This window comes from Schistocerca piceifrons, chromosome 5 (genome assembly GCF_021461385.2).
Source record: "Schistocerca piceifrons isolate TAMUIC-IGC-003096 chromosome 5, iqSchPice1.1, whole genome shotgun sequence".
Taxonomy (NCBI): domain Eukaryota; kingdom Metazoa; phylum Arthropoda; class Insecta; order Orthoptera; family Acrididae; genus Schistocerca; species Schistocerca piceifrons.
In genome coordinates, this window is record NC_060142.1 from 106,053,340 (window position 1) to 106,079,360 (window position 26,021).

At 41.7% G+C, this 26,021-nt stretch overlaps 1 protein-coding gene across 1 annotated transcript in view; it reads right to left on the reverse strand.

The window, feature by feature from the left end:
- Positions 1-4,926: 4,926 nt before the first annotated feature.
- LOC124798199 (cytochrome P450 6k1-like) overlaps positions 4,927-26,021 on the reverse strand; it is a 67,497-nt gene continuing 46,402 nt past the window's right edge. Inside the window, exons 6-8 of the mRNA XM_047261500.1 lie at positions 18,406-18,627; positions 12,139-12,390; positions 4,927-5,314 (exon numbers count right to left, since the gene is read on the reverse strand). Of these exons, the coding sequence (XP_047117456.1) occupies positions 5,148-5,314; positions 12,139-12,390; positions 18,406-18,627 (641 nt within the window). The 3' untranslated portion in view covers positions 4,927-5,147. The remainder of the gene's footprint in view (positions 5,315-12,138; positions 12,391-18,405; positions 18,628-26,021) is intronic.

The window sequence follows — 26,021 nt, forward strand, 5'->3', positions numbered from 1 at the left end:
TTGCGGATTTCAACACAGAAAAATGGTTGGTGTTGTGCACTGGCGACACGGAGGCCTGCCAGGCAAAGGTATCACATAGTGACACCATCGAAGAGGATCTTCGAGTCAGTGAAGGAGAAGAAGACCTTTTGCCTTTGTTGGACTTCTTTGAGCCTTTCTGGTTAGCAGAGGAAGACTCAGGTGTTGGCTGGCTGGAGGGATGCAGGAGGTCCTTACGGGAGTATTTCTTCTGTCCTTTCCGGCTTGCCGGTTTTGATGTCTTGTTGCACAGCTGAATGAGGGGACAGTGATGCTTTCATGACACTGCACGATTTCACGATGTCAGAGCTGAATTTGAGGTTGCATATCTGCATGGCCGTGTCCTTCATGGAGTGAGATGTAACAAGAACAGTACTATAAGTGCCAGATGGTAGAACGCAGGGTTTCTGACTAGTGAAGAACTTTCGAGTGACCGAATAAGGAACTTTTTCCTTTACCCAGATCTCCTGTAGAGCTCCCTCATTGGGATACATGGGTAAATCTCGAGAGGTGGTGGCATTGTAGCCATTGCAGTTGCTACAGCAGGCAGAAGGAGGCAGACGATCACTCTTGTATGCATTCCTACCACAGGTTACACATTTGGCCAGGTGCTGACAAGACATTCGAGTGTGGTTGAAACGATGACAGTGGTAGCTGTGCATTAGGTTCGAAATGTGCGGTCGGACTGTGATAACTTTATAGCCTGCTTTGACCTTGGATGGAAGCACCACTCTATCAAAGATGAGAAAAAGAGAGTGTGTGGGCACTAAGGATGCATTTACCTTTTTCATCACCAGATGGATGGCAATGACACCCTGATCAGAGAGATATGTTTGGATTTTGGCCTCAGTCAGACCATCAAGCAGCCTAGTGTAAATAACGCAATGGGAAGAGTACAGAGTTTTATGGGCTTTGGCACAGACAGGATAATTGTGGAGAAGCAAAGTGGCAAGCATTGGTTGTGCTTGAGAGTCAGAAGTAGTCCCCAAAAGCAAAATGCCATTCTATAAACCAGAGCCGCATTTCACAGTGCCTGCAATTGCATCAACACCTTTTGAATAATAAACAGATTTACTTTTGTGAGAGACTGTTCATTTTCAATACATGAAACCAAGAGGAACCATGATGCAGCTGGCAGGGTCTTTGAACTGTGAGCCTCTTTCTGTTTACAGTTTGTAGATGTTAACTGTGAAGATGATTGGCTCATTGCAAGAAAATTCGCCAGTGCCTCCGAGGGTGTGCTCCTTCCCATTGGGGCCCCCTTCACAAGGGGGTGCACCCACCTTAGGTGATTGTTCACACCTCAGTTCATGCCCCCCCGAACAACTGACAGAGGGACCAATTGGCAATTTGGGGAGGTAGCAGCTCCCTGGGCCTGGTCTGTACCAGAGGGTACGTGCGAACCTTGCCTGTTGACCTGGGGCTGGGAATTAAGTGTTACCCAGTCACCTGTTATGCATCAGACACGTGGGCCAGACTTCAGGAGTGCACAGGGATGAAGAAGGAAAAGAGGAGCCACGTACGCCAATGTGGAGGAAGGATAGGAGAAGGTGAACGAAGAAAGGAAAAGGGAATGAAAATGAAAAACAGTGGTGGGACTGTTATTATGTCAGCTACAGACAATGCAAACCCAAGGTACGAGGGGGGGAGTGGGGGGGGGGGGGCGAATAGCAAGAGGATAGACATGCAACATGGAAGTGAAAAGATGCTGCAAAGGCTGGGGCCCCATGGGGTAGCCAAAGTTGAGTGCCCCACAAACCAAACATCATCATCATCATCACGTTTGCATTTGCTCTGTGCAGCATGACAAGTGAAATGCTTGAAATATGTAATTTGATCAAATATCATGTTAAGTAATAAGGGACTTTGCAGCCCGATATCTCCTTGTATTGTCAATTGATCTTATGGCAGAGAAGAAGGTGTGGATTTTAGAGTGACCTAAGCTCTGAAACTCATGGATCTACTGATCTGCTAATCACATCTGGTAATAAAAGTTAAATTTTTTGTACAAATTTCGTATTCTTCTCTCAAATTTTGTGGTTTGATCTTGTTTCATAGCCATACATTTTATATTTTGAGATCTTCTGACTTTTACTAACCCTCATCATGCATGATCATAATGGAGTTGTCTTCATGAGCTTTTAAAATCAGTGCCACACTAACAGTCACCAGGTTTTTTTCCATCTGTTCTGCCTTTTATGTCAACCTTTTTTTCTTGATGCAGGTATTTAAATTCTTCTGCTACCGTGCAATCACTGGTTTAATTTCTACACCTGTTTACATATTTCACTTTTGCTTTACTTTACCTTAATCCCAAATCTATGTCAAGTGGAATTTCATTTCATTCAACTGTTATTCTGGATCTTACTTTCAACAGGAAGCATTACCATCTGTCCCCTTGGTCTTCCATTCCCCTGTAAGAATTCTACCACATTGTTGGATCTGATGAAATTAATATTAGCTGCAATTTCAAAAAGATTTAGAGCAAATAGAATTAAAATTTCATTTCAATATTTCACATATTATTCCAATGTTGAAGAGTTCCAAAAACCTTGCAACAAGTTCATTTGAGTCTAGGTGATAAAGGGACATCAGTAGTACATGGTGAGACAGAATGAATAGCAGATTTGAGTCACATAATATGTCATTACTGTTTTGTCTGCTAGAATACATTAGTATACATCTGCTACAATAAGGAATAATGGCCATTTTTGATTATGGGCTTGTGGGATTCTGGACATCAGGCATTTGCCATTGATGTATTTAAAAAATAACAAGTCTCCCTTCACTGTTCAACAACTCTATAATCCCCATCTGAGGTTGAAAAGACATGATTAAAAATGATTGTATGGTTGGTCCAACAATTCAGGATTACTGCATCTTGTGCAGAAAAGAATATCCCAGGGCAGCAAAGGATGCAGCAGACTGCGGAGGAAGTGGAGGGGCAGCATATGAAGCACTCATATGAAGACCTCACTGTTCTGCTATAAGACATCACTTGGTGCTGTTAACAGCATCAGATCATTCCCTGTTTCACTTAACACATGATAACATGCAGTTTCACTCAAGCAAATTGCAGGTTGTACAGAAACTAAAGAAACAAAATAAAGTTGCCTGATGAGCCTTCACATTGTGCTTCTTGGAACTTTTTGAAGGCAAGCCACACATGTAAAAAAACACTCTAACGTTGGGTGAGGCTCATTTTAATCTAGATTATGGTGTACATAAACAGAACTATGGTTGCTAGACACCACTCAATGAAGTAATCCACAGGCAGATCACGTTGACTTTTTGCCACAATACTTTGGTTGCAACCATTCAGCCATCTTCAGGTATCTGCCACTGGACACCAAGGACACCTGAAAAGATGGCTGAATGGTTGTGAGCCAAAATATTTTGGCAAGAAGTCATCATGATCTGGCTGCAATCCCAAAACCTCATAGAATATTCAGTAAAATGCAAAAACGTCAAGAACCACACAGAAGGTAATCCTTGTCAACTGCATAAGAAACTCATGCACTGTGGATGTATGACTGTGTGGGGCTGCATGGCTTCATTTTGGCATCATTGAGCTATATGTTTTGGAGGTTTCTATGGCAGTAAGTAACATTAATTACTGATGACCATGCCCAAATATTAGATGACTTCCTCCGTCCAAGGTTGAAAATGTTATATGTTATTCGAAAACAAGTATTCAGTTTAATCTAATCTTCTGCAATAACAAGATGTAATCTGATGAATGAATATTTAATTATATGTATTGTTTTATTTTGAAAGTGGTGTAAGATCCTACCCTTTATGTTGCTAAATACAAAATGCACTAACTTGCAATACAAGAAGGTGAATAACTGTAAAGTAGAATCTATAAGTAACTGGATCAATAAACAATCTAATGATCCAGTGATGACAGGAGAACTCATGTATAAATAGGTGCTGAAATTTGCTAATTTTCAGAGCCAGTGGCTCCTTCTTCTGGTAGAAGGGTTGAAGGGGAAGGATGAGGAGTGAAGGAAAAGGACTGATGAGTTTTAGGATGTGGAGAGTGTTCAGAAAAGTCACCCAGAACCCTTGTCAAGGGTGAATTACCAGATGGAATGAGAAGGAAAGAGAAGGTAGAATCTGCATGATGCATTGTACACTGGCAGACTTGAGTGCAATTTTTACATAGTTTTCCACTGCCATCCAGGCACATGCCAGATTTTGTCTGTTTCCAAGCACTGCTGTGTCCACAAACCATGATAAAGTTTGTTTATTTGTTGTAATTTCATCGTATAGACCCTGATGGTGAAGACACCATTTGCCATTCCACAGTAAAATGTATTTTGAAAGCAGCAGCAAATTTTTTGAAATAAATTATAAGACACAACATATCAATATATTTTTAATATTATTAATATGACAGTCATACATGAATGGTATTGAGAACATCAGAAACATTACTAATTCTTGGAACTATCAAACTACTAACTTCATGCTTTGTCACCATAGTTCTTTTTAGCAAATAGCTCCATTATTCAAATAATTTCATTTCTGTAAATATCTATCTCATAAAATTACATCAAAATGTTCTTTTACAAAAGCATAGACCTGTGTTCAACTGATGTACCATTTGTGTACCATAGCAGCACCTCAACATTGCAACTGGTGATTGGTATGCTTTTAAGCAAAAAGAGAGAAAAATTCATCAGAACACCCGGAAGCACACCATTAATTAATCACATTGAATAAACAAAAGAGAAAGCACTGCTGTCGGTATCTGTCAGATAGGACAGTCAACCTGGAGACAGTTGTTTAAAGTTGCTATTCAATGGCAGCACCTGATAGTGGCTGCTGTGATTGCCCTTTTTTGGAATCTTACAAAGAACAGTTGCAATAATAATTTTCTTTAAGTAAATAAGTAGTTATGACTGAAATAAAGAAACTGTGTTTATTTATATTAAGTACATAAACATAATATGTGCCGTTAAAAGTACAATACTGAAGATTGGGGGCAACACAACTGTGCACAATAGTCTTCCATACAGTAAAGCCACTGTGTAAGGACTATCTATGAATCATAGTGCTTACATATATAAACAACACTAAAATGGGTGAATTTTGACATGATATTGTTCTTCAGTGTTGTCCTCCTAGGAACGCTTTACAAACTGAATGTGGATTCCACTTTTGGTCATGAGGATTGAGGACCTAGGATGGAAATCAAGTTTTGCTACTGTCTTCTGTGTAGGCTGCACACTGTACTTTGACAGTAAGTTCACAAGACCCACTTTGGTTTGCAGCAGGCCCATCCTCATACCTGAAACATGTATAGAAATCTTAAGTATGAAGCATGATCATGATATGCTGAATCAACATATACTGCACCTCTTCATCAGGGAGACAATGCCTCTCTTTATTATGTCATCAAACTCTCCCTTTAATAGTATATATATATATATATATATATATATATATATATATATATATATATATATATAGTTATAATAGAGGGAAACATTTCACGTAGGAAATGTATATCTAAAAACAAAGATGATGTGACTTACCAAATGAAAGTGCTGGCAGGTCGACAGACACACAAACAAACACAAACATATACACAAAATTCAAGCTTTCGCAACAAACTGTTGTCTCATCAGGAAAGAGGGAAGGAGAGGGAAAGACGAAAGGATGTGGGTTTTAAGGGAGAGGGTAAGGAGTCATTCCAATCCCGGGAGCGGAAAGACTTACCTTGGGGGGAAAAAAGGACGGGTATACACTCGCACACACACACATATCCATCCACACATATACAGTCACAAGCAGACATGTCCCCCCCGCTCCCGGGATTGGAATGACTCCTTACCCTCTCCCTTAAAACCCACATCCTTTCGTGTTTCCCTCTCCTTCCCTCTTTCCTGATGAGACAACAGTTTGTTGCGAAAGCTTGAATTTTGTGTGTATATATATATATATATATATATATATATATATATATATATATATATATATATATATATATATATATAGGTGACTTACCGAACAAAAGTGCTGGCAGGTCGATAGACACACAAACAAACACAAACACACACACAAAATTCAGCTTTCGCAACAAACTGTTGCCTCATCAGGAAAGAGGTAAGGAGAGGGGAAGACGAAAGGAAGTGGGTTTTAAAGGAGAGGGTAAGGAGTCATTCCAATCCCGGGAGCGGAAAGACTTACCTTAGGGGGAAAAAATTTTTCCCACGTGGAATGTTTCCTTCCATTATATATATATATATATATATATATATATATATATATATATATATATCAGATAGATCTTGTTCAATATGCTATTGCAGGAAACTTCTAGTGTTTCTTTTAATGACAATACCAACTCCCATAGCACAGAGACCAGGGCTATCAACTTTCAATTTCCAAATGTTTTGAGCCTGAGTAACAAACAAAAATGTCGCTTCATTTGAAGAAATGCAGGTGACAATTGTGGGACAACAGGCCAATATCATGACCTCAACATTAATATGCCCAACCAACAATGTAATATGTGTATCAGAGGTTTCTCAGTGAATTGAGAAACTATACTCATGTTAATTGAGAAATGTCGGTGAAATATGCCATGTACAGTCCAGCTACATGTCTTCAGTGGCTGCAGGATATGGCTTCAGGTATGTGCTGTGACAGATGCCTTTCCAAGATTGCTACAGATTAATAGAGTGTGAAGGGAGGTCAGATCCCAGTTCTCTGGTAGTGGGCTGATCCACTACTGGCCTATGCAACCAACCTTCCACCATCAGACTTGAAGTAAAGGATAAGATAACATGCCTGCCATGACAGTTTTACGTAGGAGAAGGTAGGTAAGTTTTCAAACTCTAGGTAGGAGTATCAGCAATATAGGAAAATATGGATTGCTACTTACTGTAAAGAAGACGCATTAACTCTTGGGAGGTATGTACCATCTATGCAACCAATTAACGGTAGTTTATTTATTGTCATATGCCTTTTGCTTCATTTATTTGGGAAGAATCATCAGTGGTCTGTAATACATGTTTCCTTTGTTACACATATGACAACAAACAAAACTGCCTTTAGTTGGTTGCATAGACAATACATACCTCCAAGAATATAAAGCAACTAAGGTTTTACATATGTTGCATATCACCAAGCTCTGTCATGCAGAATAGATTGAGTTGAGATCCCTTATCATCTATTTACCTATTTTATTTATTTTTAGTTTCCATAGATCCATCACACAAATATATCACTAGGATGTAGAACATGCCAGATGATTTCAGTAATAACCAATTGTAAATGGTCATAATTCATACAGCTTACAATCTCAATCATGCGTAGACAGGTACAAGAAAAGTCAGGTCCAACTGCTACAGTTATAAGCCAGATGACTGTAGTATTAATAGTCATATAAACAAAATACAAGGATTACAGTCTAATTGATACATATGGCATTCTATCAAGAAGTTATATATCAGTGCTTCAGATTAAGTTTGCAGAGTAATGTGTAAAATCAAACGCAACACAAAGTGTCACACACTGCCAAAAAATTCCTCTAAAGAATAGGAGTGGTTATCCAGAAGATAAAATTTTAGTTGCTCTTTGAATTCAATGAATTCTCCTTGTTGGGAAACACAAGATGTATTGAATTTAATTGATGAGTTGAGAAAATATAAAAATGCAGTACATGAAGCAGACAAAAGGAATTACAAACGTCTAAGAAATGAGATTAACAGGAAGTGCAAAATGGCTAAGCAGGAATGGCTAGAGATATATGACAAGCAACATACCCTAAGACTTCAAGAAAAATATAATAATTCCAATTCCAAAGAATTTAGAAGGATAAATCTGTAGGGGAAAGATAGATGCCACCTACAGGAAAATTAACCATCTGTATAAATAACTATAGCTGAGGTGGAAAACCTGTCCTAAGCAAAGGAGGAAAAGTAGAAAGGTGGAAGAAGTATGTAGAATGTCTTTACAAAGGAGATGTACTAGAAGGCAATGTTATGGAAATGGAAGAGGACCTAGATGAAGATGAGGTAGGAGATATGATACTGCAAGAAGAATTTCACAGAGTACTGAAAGGCCCAATTCACAACAAGGCCCGGGACTAGATGACATTCTGTTGGAACTACTGATAACCTTTGGAGGGTGATCTGGTTTGCAAGATATAAGAGACAGGCAACATACCCTCAGACTTCAAGAAGAATATAATAATTCCAATTCCAAAGATATCAGGCACTGACAGGTGTGAATATTACCACACTATCAGTTTAATAGGCCATGGTTACAAAATGCTAACATTAATTCTTTATAGAAGAATGGGGACACTGGTAGAAGCTGATCTTGGGGAAGATGAATTTGGATATATGCAAGATAATACTGACCCTAAGAATTCTCTTAGAAGATAGTTTATGGAAAGCAAACCTACACATATATCATTTGTACACTTGGAGAAAGCTTTCGACAATGCTGACTGGAATACTCTCTTTGAAATTCTGAAGATGGCTGGGGTAAAATACAGGGAGTGAAACTCTATGTACAATTTCTGCAGAAACCAGACTGCAGTTATGAGAGTTGAAAGGCATGAAAAGAAACCAGTGGTTGAGAATGGAGTCAGACAGGGCTGTAGCCTACCCTCAGTGTTATTCAACCTGTGCAGTGAATGAACAGTAAAGGAAACCAAATAAAAATTGGGAGTAGGAATTAAAGTCCAGGAAGAAAAACTAAAAACTTTGAGGTCTCAAATGGTATTGTAATTTTGCAAGAGACAGCAAAAGACTTGGAGGAACAGTTGAATGGAATGGGCAGTGTCTTGAAAGGGGAATGTAAGATGAACGTAAACAAAACTAAAACAAGGTTAATGCAATGTAGTCAAATTAAACCATGTGACTAGGAAACAAGGCACTTAAAGTAGTAGAAGAATTTTGATCTTTGGGCAGTGAAATAACTGATGCTGTCCGAAGTAGAGAGGGCTGGTATGGTTATGGCAAACAAAGTATTTCTGAAGAAGAGAAATTTGTTAACACACACACAAACACACACACACACACACACACACACACAAAATTAACACAAGAAGAGAATAGAGCCTTTTGAAATGTGGTGCGAAGAATGTTGAAGGTAAGTTGGGTTGATCATGCAACTAAGAGGAGGTACAGCATGGAATTGGAGAGAAAAGAAATTTGTGGCACAACCTGACTAGAGAAAGGGACTGATTGATAGGACACATTCCGAGACATCAAGGGATCACCACCAACTTAGTATTGGAGGGAAGCATGGAGGGTAAAAATCATAGGGGGAGAACAAGAGATGAATACATTAAGCAGATTCAGAATATTCAGAGATGAAGGACTCACACAGAATAGAGTAGCATGGAGAGCTGCATCACATCAGTCTTGAGGCTGACGACCATTGGAACAACATCTGTTCACAGCATCTTCACCATTTTAATTTCCAGCAGAACCAGCAGGATTAACATGTGTTGTAGGTGTAGGCTTACATCGCTACAGTAATGACAACTGTCAGCTGTTGCTTTAGGTCTGTCAACTGCAAACTGGTAGCATTTGTAGGCATTTACAGTTCTCATATAAAAATGGACCACTTCTCTTGTTTGGTGTTGTTTTATTCACAAAATGCTCTTATTTTACACAAAGCTAATTTGAAGTCCTTAAAATGCTTCAAAATTAAGAAGGTGCTATTCTGTGAAGCAGTGCATATGCAGCTGAAGATTTAGAAAAGAGGCTTTTTGTCAGGCCAATGTTTTTTCTCCATAATGATGAGAGGTCTGTTTTCAGAAGACTAATATTGATTGCTTTTAATTGTATTATTGAGTCCTTTTGGATTCAAACAAGTTTCAAATTGGACAGAATGATGTAAATTACTGTACTATACAAAAAATGAAAATAGATGTTTTAAACATTATCAAACATTTTGCTTGTACTGAAAATTGTACTTCTCAGACAAGATGTCCTTTTTCATGTTCTGTTCCACCAATGCATACATGTACATTAAATAATATAATAATTCCAATCCCAAAGTAAGCAGGTGTTGACAGGTGTGAAAATTACCGAACTATCAGTTTAATAAGTCACGGCTGCAAAATACTAATGCGAATTCTTTACAGATGAATGGAAAAACTAGTAGAAGCCTACTTAGGGGAAGATCAGTTTGGATTCCGTGGAAATATTGGAACACGTGAGACAATACTGACCCTACGACTTATCTTAGAAGCTTGATTAAGGAAAGGCAAACCTACATTTCTAGCATTTGTTGACTTAGAGAAAGCTTTTGACAATGTTGACTGGAATACTCTCTTTCAAATTCTGAAGGTGGCAGGGGTAAAATACAGGAAGCGAAAGGCTATTTACAATTTGTATAGAAACTAATTGGCAGTTATAAGAGTCGAGGGGCATGAAAGGGAAGCAGTGGTTGGGAAGGGAGTGAGACAGGGTTGTAGCCTCTCCCTGATGTTATTCAATCTGTATACTGAGCAAGCAGTGAAGGAAACAAAAGAAAAATTCGGAGTAGGTATTAAAATTCATGGAGAAGAAATAAAAACTTTGAGGTTCACCGATGACATTGTAATTCTGTCAGAGACAGCAAAGGACTTGGAAGAGCAGTTGAATGGAATGGATAGTGTCTTGAAAGTAGGATATAAGATGAACATCAACAAAAGCAAAACGAGGATAATGGAATGTAGTCGAATTAAGTCGGGTGATGCTGAGGGTATTAGATTAGGAAATGAGACACTTAAAGTAGTAAAGGAGTTTTGCTATTTGGGAAGCAAAATAACTGATGGTGGTTGAAGTAGAGAGGATATAAAATGTAGACTGGCAATGGGAAGGAAAGTGTTTCTGAAGAAGAGAAATTTGTTAACATCGAGTATAGATTTAAGTGTCAGGAAGTCGTTTCTGAAAGTATTTGTATGGAGTGTAGCCATGTATGAAACTGAAACATGGATGATAAATAAATTAGACAAGAAGAGAATAGAAGCTTTCGAAATGTGGTGCTACAGAAGAATGCTGAAGATTAGATGGGTAGATCACATAACTAATGAGGAGGTGTTGAATAGGATTGGGGAGAAGAGAAGTTAGTGGAACAACTTGACTAGAAGAAGGGATCGGTTGGTAGGACATGTTCTGAGGCATCAAGGGATCACCAGTTTAGTATTGGAGGCCAGCGTAGAGGATAAAAATCATAGAGGGAGACCAATAGATGAATACACGAAGCAGATTCAGAAGGATGTAGGTTGCAGTAGGTACTGGGAGATGAAGAAGCTTGCACAGGATAGAGTAGCATGGAGAGCTGCATCAAACCAGTCTCAGGACTGAAGACCACAACAACAACATATTAAATTTATATATGTATGTGTATTTATGGGTATTATTTTTGTGTGTGATTTTGTGTGTGTGTGTGTATATATTATACATTTATGAACGTCTCTGTACAAACATATTCTCTAAATGGTCGTTAAGCACTAAAATAAACTTGCAGTCCTCATTGAAAAGGTTACAAAAATGAATGATAATCAGTACAATACACTACCAGCTCATAAATACAAGATGCCATGACCAAAAGAATCATGAGTAGTTTGTTTTTGGCTGAAACAACAGTAGTTCTGCTCTGAGTCATGTATTCTTTTGACAGACCACATTTTTATACATGGTGGAGGTGGAATATATAAGGACACAACCATTTTGTTTGCAATGAAAAACTTTGTGTGTTTTCCATTTGAAGCATGGGCTAGAGCATCTTCCTCATATTGAGAATATTTGCAGTCGTATACACTGCATCACTCCATTTATGTCTCACACCCTCCACAGTTTCACAAAACACAGTTTTCTTTAGACCTTTCTGATCCTGATAACTGGTTATTTTTGCCCTGATAGTGATACTTTATGACACCAAGATTGTACACTGAACTTTACAACTAGCCTTACACTCCTGCACAATTCAGTGAGAGAGAATGACTGAATAGGTAGGAAGCAACCACAGTGCCACTGTTCTTAGACTCATCAGACTCATGGAATGTACTAGAAAGAAATGAAGTAGTGGCCTTGATTTGTAATGTGTGCAGGCCTCAACATCAGACTTACACTCACAGAGTTTTTTATCTTTACTACTTACCAATGCAAATGCGTGGTCCCTCTCCAAAAGGCAGGTAGACATAGGGGTGTCGCCTAGCTTTGGCTTCTTCGGAGAACCTCTCAGGATCAAAACGATCAGGGTCAGGGAAATATTTGGGTTCATAGTGTAGGCCCAGCACAGACAGCGCTACTGGAGTTCCTTTTTCCAGAATGACATCACTGTCGGGAATCTTGTAGTCTTGGTTGCATTCTCTGTTCAGAAATGGTACTGGTGGATATTTCCTGAGAGACTCTGGAACAGAAAAGAAAAAAAAAAGTATTTAAGGGAGAGCAAAATGATAGTTTGATATGATAAAATTATGATGAACTGTATCAGAGGACAAACATCGAGAGCATTCCCTTAAATAATAGGACCATTTAATTAATAAAGATTAAAATGGAGCAGTTATACGAATTAAATTTTGATATACTAATAAGTTTAGATCCAAGGAGGCTGTATACCCAACTTTGGTAGTTCTTTCATATAGAAAGCTAATAAAAATATGAATACACCTCACCTCACTCTCATTCTGTGCCTGTACTTTGTCTGAATTAGATTTTGGTGGAGACAAGTCTTCTTTTATAGGACAAAGACATCATTAGTATAAGTAGTTTCACCCTAGGGCATCCATCTTGGTCTGCTTTCTTGTACAGACTGATTCATATGTTTAGCAAGTGTTGCAAGCAGAGGAAATCAGGTGTTCCTATGCAGATTAAGCAATGTTCATTTTAACAACCACATCATGATTTTCTTTATATTTCACTGCCGCCACAGCTGGTGCAACACCAGATGCTGCTGCCTATTCTACAGAATTTACAGCCAAGCCAGGTAAATAACCTGTCTGTAGGTCACTTCTTCATGTCAAATCTCATTTTTAGTATGCCCACACTTGCTCTTTCCAAAAACTTACCAATACTTTGATCATATCAATTAGATTTGCACTGTGTTCAAGTGTTCTTCATGTTAGATGTAGACTATGGCCTGAAACAATGATTGTTGTGCTAAATACCTAGCTAGCAATAATGGTAGATACTATTTTCAATTTATGATTAATTTCCTGGTAACAGTTCCCATGAATCATACTGCAGTACCTGTTATACATTTAGCCAGTATGATCTCTTTCTGGATTAGCCTCATTGTTTGGGTAACAACACGACCGTATTGTTTTCCTCATATCTAGAACATATTATGATAGGTTGTTGCAGCTGCTGTTCTTGCACCCCCTTATTCACTACTGTGCTGGCATGCAGCTGTAGTCATAGTCTGGAACAAAACCCTCATGCTTGTATGTAAGTGATGGATCCGACCGGCAACTGCTTGCAGTTTTAGTAAACAGCCAGTCAATTTCCTGTTTGGATCATGAAATAGAGATTCAGAAAGCATTACACCTGGTTGTGATGGGTACAGTGAAAAGGTCGCCTTGTCACCTTCCCTTCCTGAGTAGCAGTGAATATCTCTTCAGGGGAGGGAAGTTCATTGCTTCCACAGTGCCAGATGACCAAGCGCCTACATAACAATATGCCATCATTCATTCAGTTGAAAGTCAACAAATGGAACTCAGATTGGCTATTTGTAATCAAGACCAGTGTTGTGTGCAGAGGTGATTGTCTGCCAGAAAAAAAACCTATAGCTCAAGTGTAAGCGTCTGAAGAGGAGGAAGAGGAACTCCTTTAAACTGTCCACCGGAATGTGGAGAACAGAGCTTTTTTTTCACTTCAGAATCCACACAAACTTCTAGAATTGATTTCCCATGATTCTGCTAAATCTCTCATTTAGTCATTGTAGCTTTACATGGCTAATTGCAGTGAGACAATATAGTGGGGTTAGCATTTGCTGTATAACCCTTAATTGCTAGTGTCATGTTTGTGAGACAGGCTTATTCTGACAAGTCTGGGTGGTCTTTGTTTATCTTTATCATTGTCTACAGTCAACCATTGAGTGTTTTGGAGGTCAATAGTAATTCATTCAGTAGAATATTCTTGATGCTCTGAATGAGTGCGAAATGTGGAGCTGAAATATTCCACAAATGTAAGATCATTTCTTCTAACTGCAGAATTCATTACAGAAATAACCCTTGTTATAACCATTGTTATTTTTGTCATTTTATAATTTCAGCACATTATGGTAGCCATGCCCAAGACCCACCATCTGCATTCATCAATTCTTACCGAAATGTGTTGAATCCTGAGTTATTGCAACTGAGAAAGAGAGTGTTCCTATGAAAACAATCTTTTTCAAAGACATTTCTAACAAAAATAGGTTTTACAACAAGAAAATAAAACAATTTTTGACACTATAATGTAATTGGACAGATAAAAAATCTACTCACTAATCGGTAGCGGCATAATTATACACTCCTGGAAATTGAAATAAGAACACCGTGAATTCATTGTCCCAGGAAGGGGAAACTTTATTGACACATTCCTGGGGTCAGATACAATACATGATCACACTGACAGAACCACAGGCACATAGACACAGGCAACAGAGCATGCACAATGTCGGCACTAGTACAGTGTATATCCACCTTTCGCAGCAATGCAGGCTGCTATTCTCCCATGGAGACGATCGTAGAGATGCTGGATGTAGTCCTGTGGAACGGCTTGCCATGCCATTTCCACCTGGCGCCTCAGTTGGACCAGCGTTCGTGCTGGACGTGCAGACCGCGTGAGACGACGCTTCATCCAGTCCCAAACATGCTCAATGGGGGACAGATCCGGAGATCTTGCTGGCCAGGGTAGTTGACTTACACCTTCTAGAGCACGTTGGGTGGCACGGGATACATGCGGACGTGCATTGTCCTGTTGGAACAGCAAGTTCCCTAGCCGGTCTAGGAATGGTAGAACGATGGGTTCGATGACGGTTTGGATGTACCGTGCACTATTCAGTGTCCCCTCGACGATCACCAGTGGTGTACGGCCAGTGTAGGAGATCGCTCCCCACACCATGATGCCGGGTGTTGGCCCTGTGTGCCTCGGTCGTATGCAGTCCTGATTGTGGCGCTCACCTGCACGGCGCCAAACACGCATACGACCATCATTGGCACCAAGGCAGAAGCGACTCTCATCGCTGAAGACGACACGTCTCCATTCATCCCTCCATTCACGCCTGTCGCGACACCACTGGAGGCGGGTTGCACGATGTTGGGGCGTGAGCGGAAGACGGCCTAACGGTGTGCGGGACCGTAGCCCAGCTTCATGGAGACGTTTGCGAATGGTCCTCGCCGATACCCCAGGAGCAACAGTGTCCCTAATTTGCTGGGAAGTGGCGGTGCGGTCCCCTACGGCACTGCGTAGGATCCTACCGTCTTGGCGTGCATCCGTGCGTCGCTGCGGTCCGGTCCCAGGTCTACGGGCACGTGCACCTTCCGCCGACCACTGGCGACAACATCGATGTACTGTGGAGACCTCACGCCCCACGTGTTGAGCAATTCGGCGGTACGTCCACCCGGCCTCCCGCATGCCCACTATACGCCCTCGCTCAAAGTCCGTCAACTGCACATACGGTTCACGTCCACGCTGTCGCGGCATGCTACCAGTGTTAAAGACTGCGATGGAGCTCCGTATGCCACGGCAAATTGGCTGACACTGACGGCGGCGGTGCACAAATGCTGCGCAGCTAGCGCCATTCGACGGCCAACACCGCGGTTCCTGGTGTGTCCGCTGTGCCGTGCGTGTGATCATTGCTTGTACAGCCCTCTCGCAGTGTCCGGAGCAAGTATGGTGGGTCTGACACACCGGTGTCAATGTGTTCTTTTTTCCATTTCCAGGAGTGTAGAAGCCCCTGGAGCCAGTGGCTCCTTTTTCCAGCAGAAGGGCTCAAGGGGAAGGAAGAGGAGTGAAGGAAAAGGACTGGATGGGTCTAGCAAAAGGCATAGATTTCAGGGAAGTCTCCTAGAACCATATGTAATTTGCAACAGTACAAGCTACTCATGGAATAAACTGGGAAATTTTTGGAAAAAAAATTAAAATTTTAAATTTGCTTTATGTATTATTGTATACCATGTGAAAGGGTGTAAAAAATTCTGTAAAATGGTATGTATCCCAGGTCTGTAGCTTCTACAGCAATTCTATAAATTGCCGTTCCCCGTTTTTGGGACCATTTATGATAGTTTTGCAGCTCTTTAATTCAGAAATGAGTTGATATATCTCAGTAAAATTTTATATTTTTCTACGTTTATACTAACAGTACACCAGTGCCAAATTTCAAGAAAATGGTGGGGATTTAGTACTGAGTAATGTCAATCAGTGGGCAGAGACAAAGTTCAAATGTCTGTACCATATTTACTCGAATCTAAGCTGCACTTTTTTCCGGTTTTTGTAATCCAAAAAACCGCATGCGGCTTAGAATCGAGTGCAAAGTAAGCGGAAGTTCTGAAAAATGCTGGTAGGTGCCGCCACAACTAACTTCTGTCGTCGAATATATGTAGCGCTACGCAGACATGCTTCGCAGGCACAAAGACAAATACTGGCACCAAAACCTCTGCGTCAGTAAATAAATAAAAACAAAAAGGTGGAAGACGAGCTTTTTTTTTTTCTCCGCCCCGAGTTTCGACCGCTGCATTTTCATACATTATCCAACGAAGTAAATACAAATTCCGTATTGTTCCTCTTCGAACGTAGCAGCATTTCAATGTACTACGAAAATCCGACTGGCAAGACTGTTTGGGATATTTGTCAATATGGCCAACTCTGCTTTCTGAATTGTTTCCTAACTGTGAGAAGAAATGGTTGCTAATAGGAACTTTTATGAATTGTGAATCACATGCAGTATTCTCTTCACCATAGGAATAATACGAATATAAACATTTTGCCATGTATTCTTTCGTGTTTGCTGCTATCTCATTTAAATCCTGTCCGCCTAATAAACTACGAAACTAGAGTGAGACAACAGCAGACGCGGAAGAATATACATACCATGTCATGTTTATATTCGTATTATTCTTATGCCTAATAGTGATACAGTCAGAAATGAAGCACGGCATTTGACTAGATTTTTAAATCTAAGATGACTCTAATTTCTGTGCATAATGTAATGTACTAAAGAGGCGTCTGCAAAGATTTTCAAACGGAAAAAATTTTCGCTAAATTCTCGTTCAGAACATCTTCTATCATACGCAGTCTATTATTTGGTTCTTGTTGATCATTATCAAAGAAAGCAGCAGTGTAAGTAGCAACGAACAGCAGTCTCTTGCCATTGTTTCGCTAATGAGATGATTCCTCTCTTTGTCTTTTAAATCGTAAGCGGCGGTAGCGTATGGCGACAGACCGTAAACCCTCATTTTCGGAATGCGACAAACAATGCATGACACAGTACAGTAATGCATTTTCAGCTTTGAGTGACGGAAACACCTATAACAAAGAGAACTGCACTTGTCAGATCAAAGGAAAATATGAAAAAGGAAGGGTACCCGTATAAATACGGACGGAGTGCCTGACGCATAACAACGGCTACCTGGTAAAGCTTAACTGCTAAGCTTACGACTCGTACCAAACTACTACAGCTGTATCATCATTCATTCAACCTAAATTGTGTCCCATATTACAATGGACCAACTTTGTTTCGATTTGGAAGTGCGGCCTAAAACTTTTCTCTCCCCTTGAATTTCGAATCTCAGATTTCAGGTGCGGCTTAGATTCGGGAAAATTTTTTTCCTCGATTTCGAGTCTCATTTTTCAGGTGTGGCTTAGATTCGAGTGCGGCTTAAATTCGAGTAAATATGGTAAGCAAAATTCCCAGATTTATGGATTTGTAAGTGAGCTGTGAATGTCATTTTAAGCAATATTTGGCAGATTCTTTAGATGTTTTTCTTGTATGGGTGCAGGGCAGATACACATGCTCCCAGTCTGAATCATAATCAATAGTTGGTTTACAGTAAATAGGCTGTAGATTCGAAACTTTAAACAGTTTTCTGAAATGGGTTCTATTATTTCTCTGAATCTGTTTAGTTTGAGGCCAGTATGGCACCTCAAATGAAGGCTAAAAGTGAACCCTCTCTTTTGTAATTGCAGTCCGAGTTAATGTTCAATTTCTGAGGACTCAATTTGTGACAATTCTTCCTTCCTTCCTTCATCACTGTATAAGCGCGTGGGTGAACCTTGCCACTCATTCTGACTTGTATAATGACAGTACATGATGAAGAAGGTATGCACAATATGCTAATCACTATGGAAACCTGGGCTGGGAGGTTCTGCTGTAACATATCTGAATAGAGTGTAATACATTTACTTAAAAGTGGAATTCAAATTGGAGATTGATTTTCCTTACCAGATACCACTTTGTCGAGGTAAGTCATTTTGCCGATGATGTCGTAGGAAATTTCACCATTGTTTTCCTTCAGCACAGTGTCAATTTCATCATGTAGTTTGCTCTGTACATCTGGGTTGAGTGCCAGTTCGTGCAGAGTGAAGCTTGTCGCCGTTGACGATGTCTCGAACCCCGCAATGAAGAAGACAAACGCCTGTGCTGCCAAGTCATCCATTGACAGTTCTGTAGAAAGACAGATAAAAGTTTCTGTCACAGCTGACTATGTCATAAAATGTGAAAGGGGATATTATTCAGTTAAGTAATGGTTTTAGTCAGTGCTTGATTTGGAAAAACAGAGGTTCTGGTACTGTGAGCTTGTGGTGGCTGTTTTCAAAATTTAGACTTATTAAAATGTTATTTTTATGCTTTCCTGAGCATTTTAAAAGTTAAAATACAATATTTGTACACATAAAAAAAATTGTTTTGTACCACATCATGAAATGTGCGGATCTGATTCCTTTTCATCAGTACTGGCTACCGGCTTATATCATCACAAATCAAGCACTGAACTTGTAGTGGCTGTGTGTGTGTGTGTGTGTGTGTGTGTGTGTGTGTGTGTGTGTGTGTGTGTGTCTGTGTGTATTCCACATCTCCTCCTAAACCACTGAATTGATTTCAAACGAGCTTATACACACACCATTTATGGTCTATGAAGAAATACTGTGGCTCTCATTGGGATGTTGATGACATAGGAGGTGGGTACAGAGGTAAGGGGGAGGAAGAGAGACCAGAAACATGGGGGAGGGGAAAATGACCAGAGAAAGGAGGAGATGAAGATGGACAGGGAGAGGGGAGGTGGAGATGGACAAAGAGAGGGGGAGGAGGTGATGCACAGGATAGGGGGAGGAGGGGATAGACAGAGAGAGAGGTGAAGAGCAGGAGGCGTAGAAGAGAGATGAAAGATGAGGAGGTCTACTGTGCAGGTGGGAAAGGAAAAAGTGTGTAAGGAGGCAGATTTAAGAAGGAGAGCATGTGAAGAGGAAGAAGGACAGAGTGTGAAGAAGGGAGTGAGAAAGAGAAGGGAAAAAGTAGATTAGGGAAGAGATTTAAATTTTTCCTTATTAATTCGATGAAACAATAGAGACTCGGACATATTTGGACATAGGCATAGCCATAAGTAAAAAGCTAGTGTAGTATAAAAATATTTGTATGTATGTTAAACATCTCCTATACTACTGGATCAATTTCAACAACAGTCAGTATACATTATCCTTACTTTGTGGAGAGAAACGTTGTGGGTGTAAGAGTCACCTGCTTCCCTTAGAGTGGGGGGGGGGGGAGGGGGGGTGGAAAGAGTGTGATATAGAAGCATAACTCAGGAAAGCCAGGAGCTATTTCAACCAAATTTTGTATGTAACTGACTCATTATTTGTGTTATTATTTATATGGTAATACTATGTGGGAATTATACCTGTAATACCTCCAGGGATGAGAAGCCATGGCTAAATACACTCCTGGAAATTGAAATAAGAACACCGTGAATTCATTGTCCCAGGAAGGGGAAACTTTATTGACACATTCCTGGGGTCAGATACATCACATGATCACACTGACAGAACCACAGGCACATAGACACAGGCAACAGAGCATGCACAATGTCGGCACTAGTACAGTGTATATCACCTTTCGCAGCAATGCAGGCTGCTATTCTCCCATGGAGACGATCGTAGAGATGCTGGATGTAGTCCTGTGGAATGGCTTGCCATGCCATTTCCACCTGGCGCCTCAGTTGGACCAGCGTTCGTGCTGGACGTGCAGACCGCGTGAGACGACGCTTCATCCAGTCCCAAACATGCTCAATGGGGGACAGATCCAGAGATCTTGCTGGCCAGGGTAGTTGACTTACACCTTCTAGAGCACGTTGGGTGGCACGGGATACATGCGGACGTGCATTGTCCTGTTGGAACAGCAAGTTCCCTTGCCGGTCTAGGAATGGTAGAACGATGGGTTCGATGACAGTTTGGATGTACAGTGCACTATTCAGTGTCCCCTCGACGATCACCAGTGGTGTACGGCCAGTGTAGGAGATCGCTCCCCACACCATGATGCCGGGTGTCGGCCCTGTGTGCCTCGGTCGTATGCAGTCCTGATTGTGGCGCTCACCTGCACGGTGCCAAACACGCATACCACCATCATTGGCACCAAGGCAGAAGCGCCTCTCATCGCTGAAGACGACACGTCTCCATTCGTCCCTCCATTCACGCCTGTCGCGACACCACTGGAGGCGGGCTGCACGATGTTGGGGCGTGAGCGGAAGACGGCCAAACGGTGTGCGGGACCGTAGCCCAGCTTCATGGAGATGGTTGCGAATGGTCCTCGCCGATACCCCAGGAGCAACAGTGTCCCTAATTTGCTGGGAAGTGGCGGTGCGGTCCCCTACGGCACTGCGTAGGATCCTACGGTCTTGGCGTGCATCCGTGCGTCGCTGCGGTCCGGTCCCAGGTCGACGGGCACGTGCACCTTCCGCCGACCACTGGCGACAACATCGATGTACTGTGGAGACCTCACGCCCCACGTGTTGAGCAATTCGGCAGTACGTCCACCCAGCCTCCCGCATGCCCACTATACGCCCTCGCTCAAAGTCCGTCAACTGCACATACGGTTCACGTCCACGCTGTCGCGGCATGCTACCAGTGTTAAAGACTGCGATGGAGCTCCGTATGCCACGGCAAACTGGCTGACACTGACGGCGGCGGTGCACAAATGCTGCGCAGCTAGCGCCATTCGACGGCCAACACCGCGGTTCCTGGTGTGTCCGCTGTGCCGTGCGTGTCATTATTGCTTGTACAGCCCTCTCGCAGTGTCCGGAGCAAGTATGGTGGGTCTGACACACCGGTGTCAATGTGTTCTTTTTTCCATTTCCAGGAGTGTATAAAAAAATATTCGATTGGGGTCACTATGGTGATTTGTGGCAGTGCAGATGGTGTTACACCCCTTTGTTAGGAAGGGGATGGGTGTGCATAGACAATAACATATCAGCCATCTCTGTGAAACAATGTCTTCCAAACTTGGCACACTTATCACTTCCTGTTTGAAAACAAATTACTGTGTGTGAGGATGAGGGTGAAAAAGGTTGGCATAAAAATATTATTCTAGAAGCCCTGGAACAATTTCAGCCAAATTTTGTACATATGTGACTATTTGTTTAAAAATATTGTGGGAGTAAGATACTTGTACGAGAACAGGGGTGGACATGGAAACAAGGTGGTGTGCCATATGCAAATCTTGGAAATGACCTGTTCATATTTATCTTCTACACTTAGTTGACTGGAGTACACATGTCAGTTAGTGTATGAACCAGGTTGCGAGAATGACGCCGCAGCAAGGCAATAGTTTTTTCAGGCTGTTTCACATAAAAGATCATGCCACACAGCAGAGTACCCGAGATAGAGTATACATCTGCCCAGGTGTTGCATGGTATAAAACAGCAGAGAATAAGGTGCATAGATGGATGTAGCCATGGGTAAGAAGATAGTTTTTAAATCTGTGTGCAGCCAGTTAGAAGGAGAGAGCCATATGGCATTGTTAACAGAGGGAGACCTGAGCCTAGTTGGGAAGACACATTTTCCTTGTTGCAGACTGGCACCTTTCCACACTGTGTGAGAGTCGTGTCTGTTCAGTGTAGAGGGTGGTATTGTGGTTGTGTTGCACGATGAGAAAAGAGAGAGGTTGAAATTCAGTGCTGACACACAGCCTATACATCTCCAATAGCATCAAGGGAACTGGCAGGTTTAGTGCCCCATTCAATAAACAGATCAACATCAGCAATGTTACATGTCCTCATTACATGCAATGTCATGGGGACTTTTGGAGTTAAATTCCAGGACATTTGCACCAAGTCTGGTCATCTGAAACTTTACTCTTCTTGCCACTCAAATATTAGCTGTGAAAATTTTTCCCACCCCTAAGATATGAGCTGTCAACCTCAGAGTACAATGCCACCTCATAGGCATGTGTCAGCAATGATGTCTACAGAAGCAGTTCTCCAACAATAAATGTTATATTATTTCGTTTATCAGGGAATACTGCCTTTCAGTAGCCATGTCAGATGTTAGTCTAGGGAACTGAAAATGTTGCAGCTATTTTTGACAAAATTCGCATCTGTTTTTGGGAAATTGCGTATTTTTAGACAAAATTCACATCTTTTTATTTACAGATGATTATAAGTAAAAATGTAATGGTTGTTATGTTACGTTCCTGGAGAGCTATGAAACTGATTGAAAAGAAAGAAATGGTGATTTTGGGGTTTGTAACTGGAATGTTTGTGTTTGCAAAGCCTTTAACAGTTATTTCCCGAAATGGTCTTTGCTTATTTTCTTCTTTTAGGTCTATTTAAGTTTTCATTTAATGATTATGTCTGTTGAGAAACAGCATCATTTTCACACTTCTGATTTAAAATGTTTTTCGACATTGTTTTACTTTTCCTACCACGTTTGATAGTTACAAATTGCAGAGTGTTGATTTCGACCTTTTGTGGGCATTCATGGCTGTGTGACACATACTTGACAACACTATGGATAGAATCGACAACGTATGTAGCATAGAAATATAGCTGAAAATAACTCTTCACATGTTAGGGGAAGACTTCTGGAGTTGTCGAAATGCATTAACAGGTTTTGTTTTCCTGTCGCTCAACAGTGCATACTGTGGACATTTATTATTTTTAGTTTATTTACTTTTTCCTTTTAGTCTGTAATCTATACACTGACCAGCCAGAACATTATGACTACCAACTTACTATCAATATGAACCCATCCAGGCGATGACCTGCTATCAATATAAACCCATCTATGAGATAGCAGTGTCATTTGGCAAGGAATGACTGCTAGTCAGACACACACATGGTGCATGTAGTATCAGTGAACATGGTGTGTCCGCAACTCGCGGTCGTGCGGTAGTGTTCTCGCTTCCCGCGCCCGGGTTCCCGGGTTCGATTCCCGGCGGGGTCAGGGATTTTCTCTGCCTCATGATGAATGGGTGTTGTATGATGTCCTTAGGTTAGTTAGGTTTAAGTAGTTCTAAGTTCTAGGGGACTGATGACCATAGATGATAAGTTCCATAGTGCTCAGAACCATTTGAATGTGCTGTCCATGTGTAGAACGGGTAAGGTGTACGATCTACAGGGTGGAGGAAAACTGTGTCAAGAAATTTTAACCCTAGATAGCTGATGCCAGTAGGAACCAAAATTACTAATGTTGTGTAGGTCGACAACACACCATTTTTAAACGCCACATGCTCCGATTGGCCATGGGATTGCCCTGTTGCCATTTGTCGGTTGACGGGCAGCGCTATGGTTGTCCGTTCACGCATACAAATGTCCCTTGCCCCGTCACTGGCCCAATGTGATATGAGCTCTTGTCAAATAGGTCTTGTTGTTTGTCTCCATCTCACGTCAGAGGCATTCACACGTAAGCTTGACTTTGGAGCACACACACATCACCTGCGATTTAGTCATACAGTAAGCATAGCGGCTCAGTATTTGTTTGAGGAACAACGAGACACGGTTTTTGTTTATGGACTAGGCGATGGTAATACACATGGAGCTTGACATTTGTATGGGGAATGTTACCCAGCAGGATGCCACCCACACCCACAAACATGCACAGCAATTCACCAGCGACTTGGCAAATAGGCTCATTAGTGGAATATCATGGTGATGCTGGAAGACCTCGAACATGATGGGATGCAGCATTTGAAGAGACTGTTCTCAAGCACTTCAGGAACACCTACAACAAGTACTCGAGCAGCTGGACACGACATGGGGGTCACTCATCGGTTAGTCTGGGCGTTTGTAAAGGATGACGGCCAGCATCCATTGAATTTTCACACTGTCCAAGACCTAATCCCGTGGCGAACTACGAACACAGACTAGGGTTTTGCCAGTGGTTCCTGCGATGTGTTGCATGAGATCCCGACTTCCCCGCCATTGTATTGTTTACCGAGGAGTGCATCTTCCATTGGGATGGCCTTTACAATATTTGAAACGTTCATTACTGGGCAAGGGGAAATCCTCAAGTTTTGTATGTCCACAGACACCAGGAACGATTTTCGCTCAACATTTGGGCAGGCATTGTGGATGACCTCCTCGAATTACCGGGGCAAATTACCTCCACTTTTCGCAAGAAGCTCTAAGTGGCCTGCTGGAAAATGTTCCCCTGGACATATGGCTACATATGTAGTTGCTGCATGATGGAGCGCCCATACATAACAGTTGTGCTTTGCATGTATATTTAAATGAACTCTTTAGTGCCCGGGTAATTGGTAGAGGTGCTCGTAGTACATGGCCCCCACAATCACCAGACCTCACGCCACCGGACTTTTTCATGTGGTGATCCTTCAAGTTTCTAGTTCACCCAACCGGATGCAAACCACCTAGAAACAAAGAGGATTTAATGGATCACGTTCAACATGTCACCAATCACATCAGGGCAATGCCAGAAATCTTTGAAAGAGTTTGGCGAAACACCATTCGATGTCACCAAGCTTGTGTCACGTCAGAGGGCTGCACGTTTGAGCACCTGCTTTAAGCAAACAATGTCCTAGCTACGAAAAAGCCCTTTTCAAGACCAACACAATTTGTAAAAGACTTTCTGAACACAAACTAACAGCTGTTGATGAGTTTGTTCCCAGTAAGTCTTATCATGAAACTAAAATGGGTGTGTGAGGACCCCGGAAGGTTTGCCCCCAAGCCCCCAGAGTGGAAGGCTGGCACACTAACACTGAGCATGTGGACCACCTTGGCTATACCGCGATCTCCGGCAGGCAAAGCATTTGTGGTCATGTGTTGTCCAGAGCATCCGGCAAGAGGGCTATCATGTGGCCAGTTGGAGAGTGTGGTGCCAATTTTCCATAGTTTAAAAACTGTACATTGTCAATCTACACAACAATAGTAATTTTGATTCCTTCTGGCATCATCTATCCGGGGTTAAAATGTTGTGACACAGTTTTTCTCCATCCTGTATATGAGTGTGACCGAGGGCAGATTGTGATTGTGTGGAGACTCAGCATGAGCATTTTCGAAACTGCACGATTTGTCAGGTGTTTGAGGGGTGCTTTGGTAAGTGTTTCCAGCATGTGGCGAAACCGGCATGAAACCATGTCCAGACATCGTGGGGTCGGACGGCCACCTCTCATCACAGATGTTGGACGTCATAAGCTGGGCAGACTAGTAAAACAGGCCAGGCAGTGAACTGTGGTGGAGCTAACATCAGACTTTAACGCTGGGCGGTGCACAAGTGTGTCTGAATGCACCGTGCACCAAACACTCCTAACAATGGGCCTCCCCAGCTGACGACCCATCCACATACTGGTGTTAACACCACGACATCGGCAACTACAACTGGAATGGGCATGTGACCAATGGCACTGGACGTTGGCGCAATGGCAGAGCATTGTATGGTCTGATGAACACTGATACTTTCCTCATCATGCCAATAGGAGAGTGCAAATTTGTTATCTTCCAGGGGAAGAACTTGTACTGCAGGATGGAGACAAGTTGCCGGTGTCTCCATTTTTTATGCTCTGGGACCTTCGCATGGCCATCCATGGATCCAGTAGAGCTCGTGCAAGTACCTTGA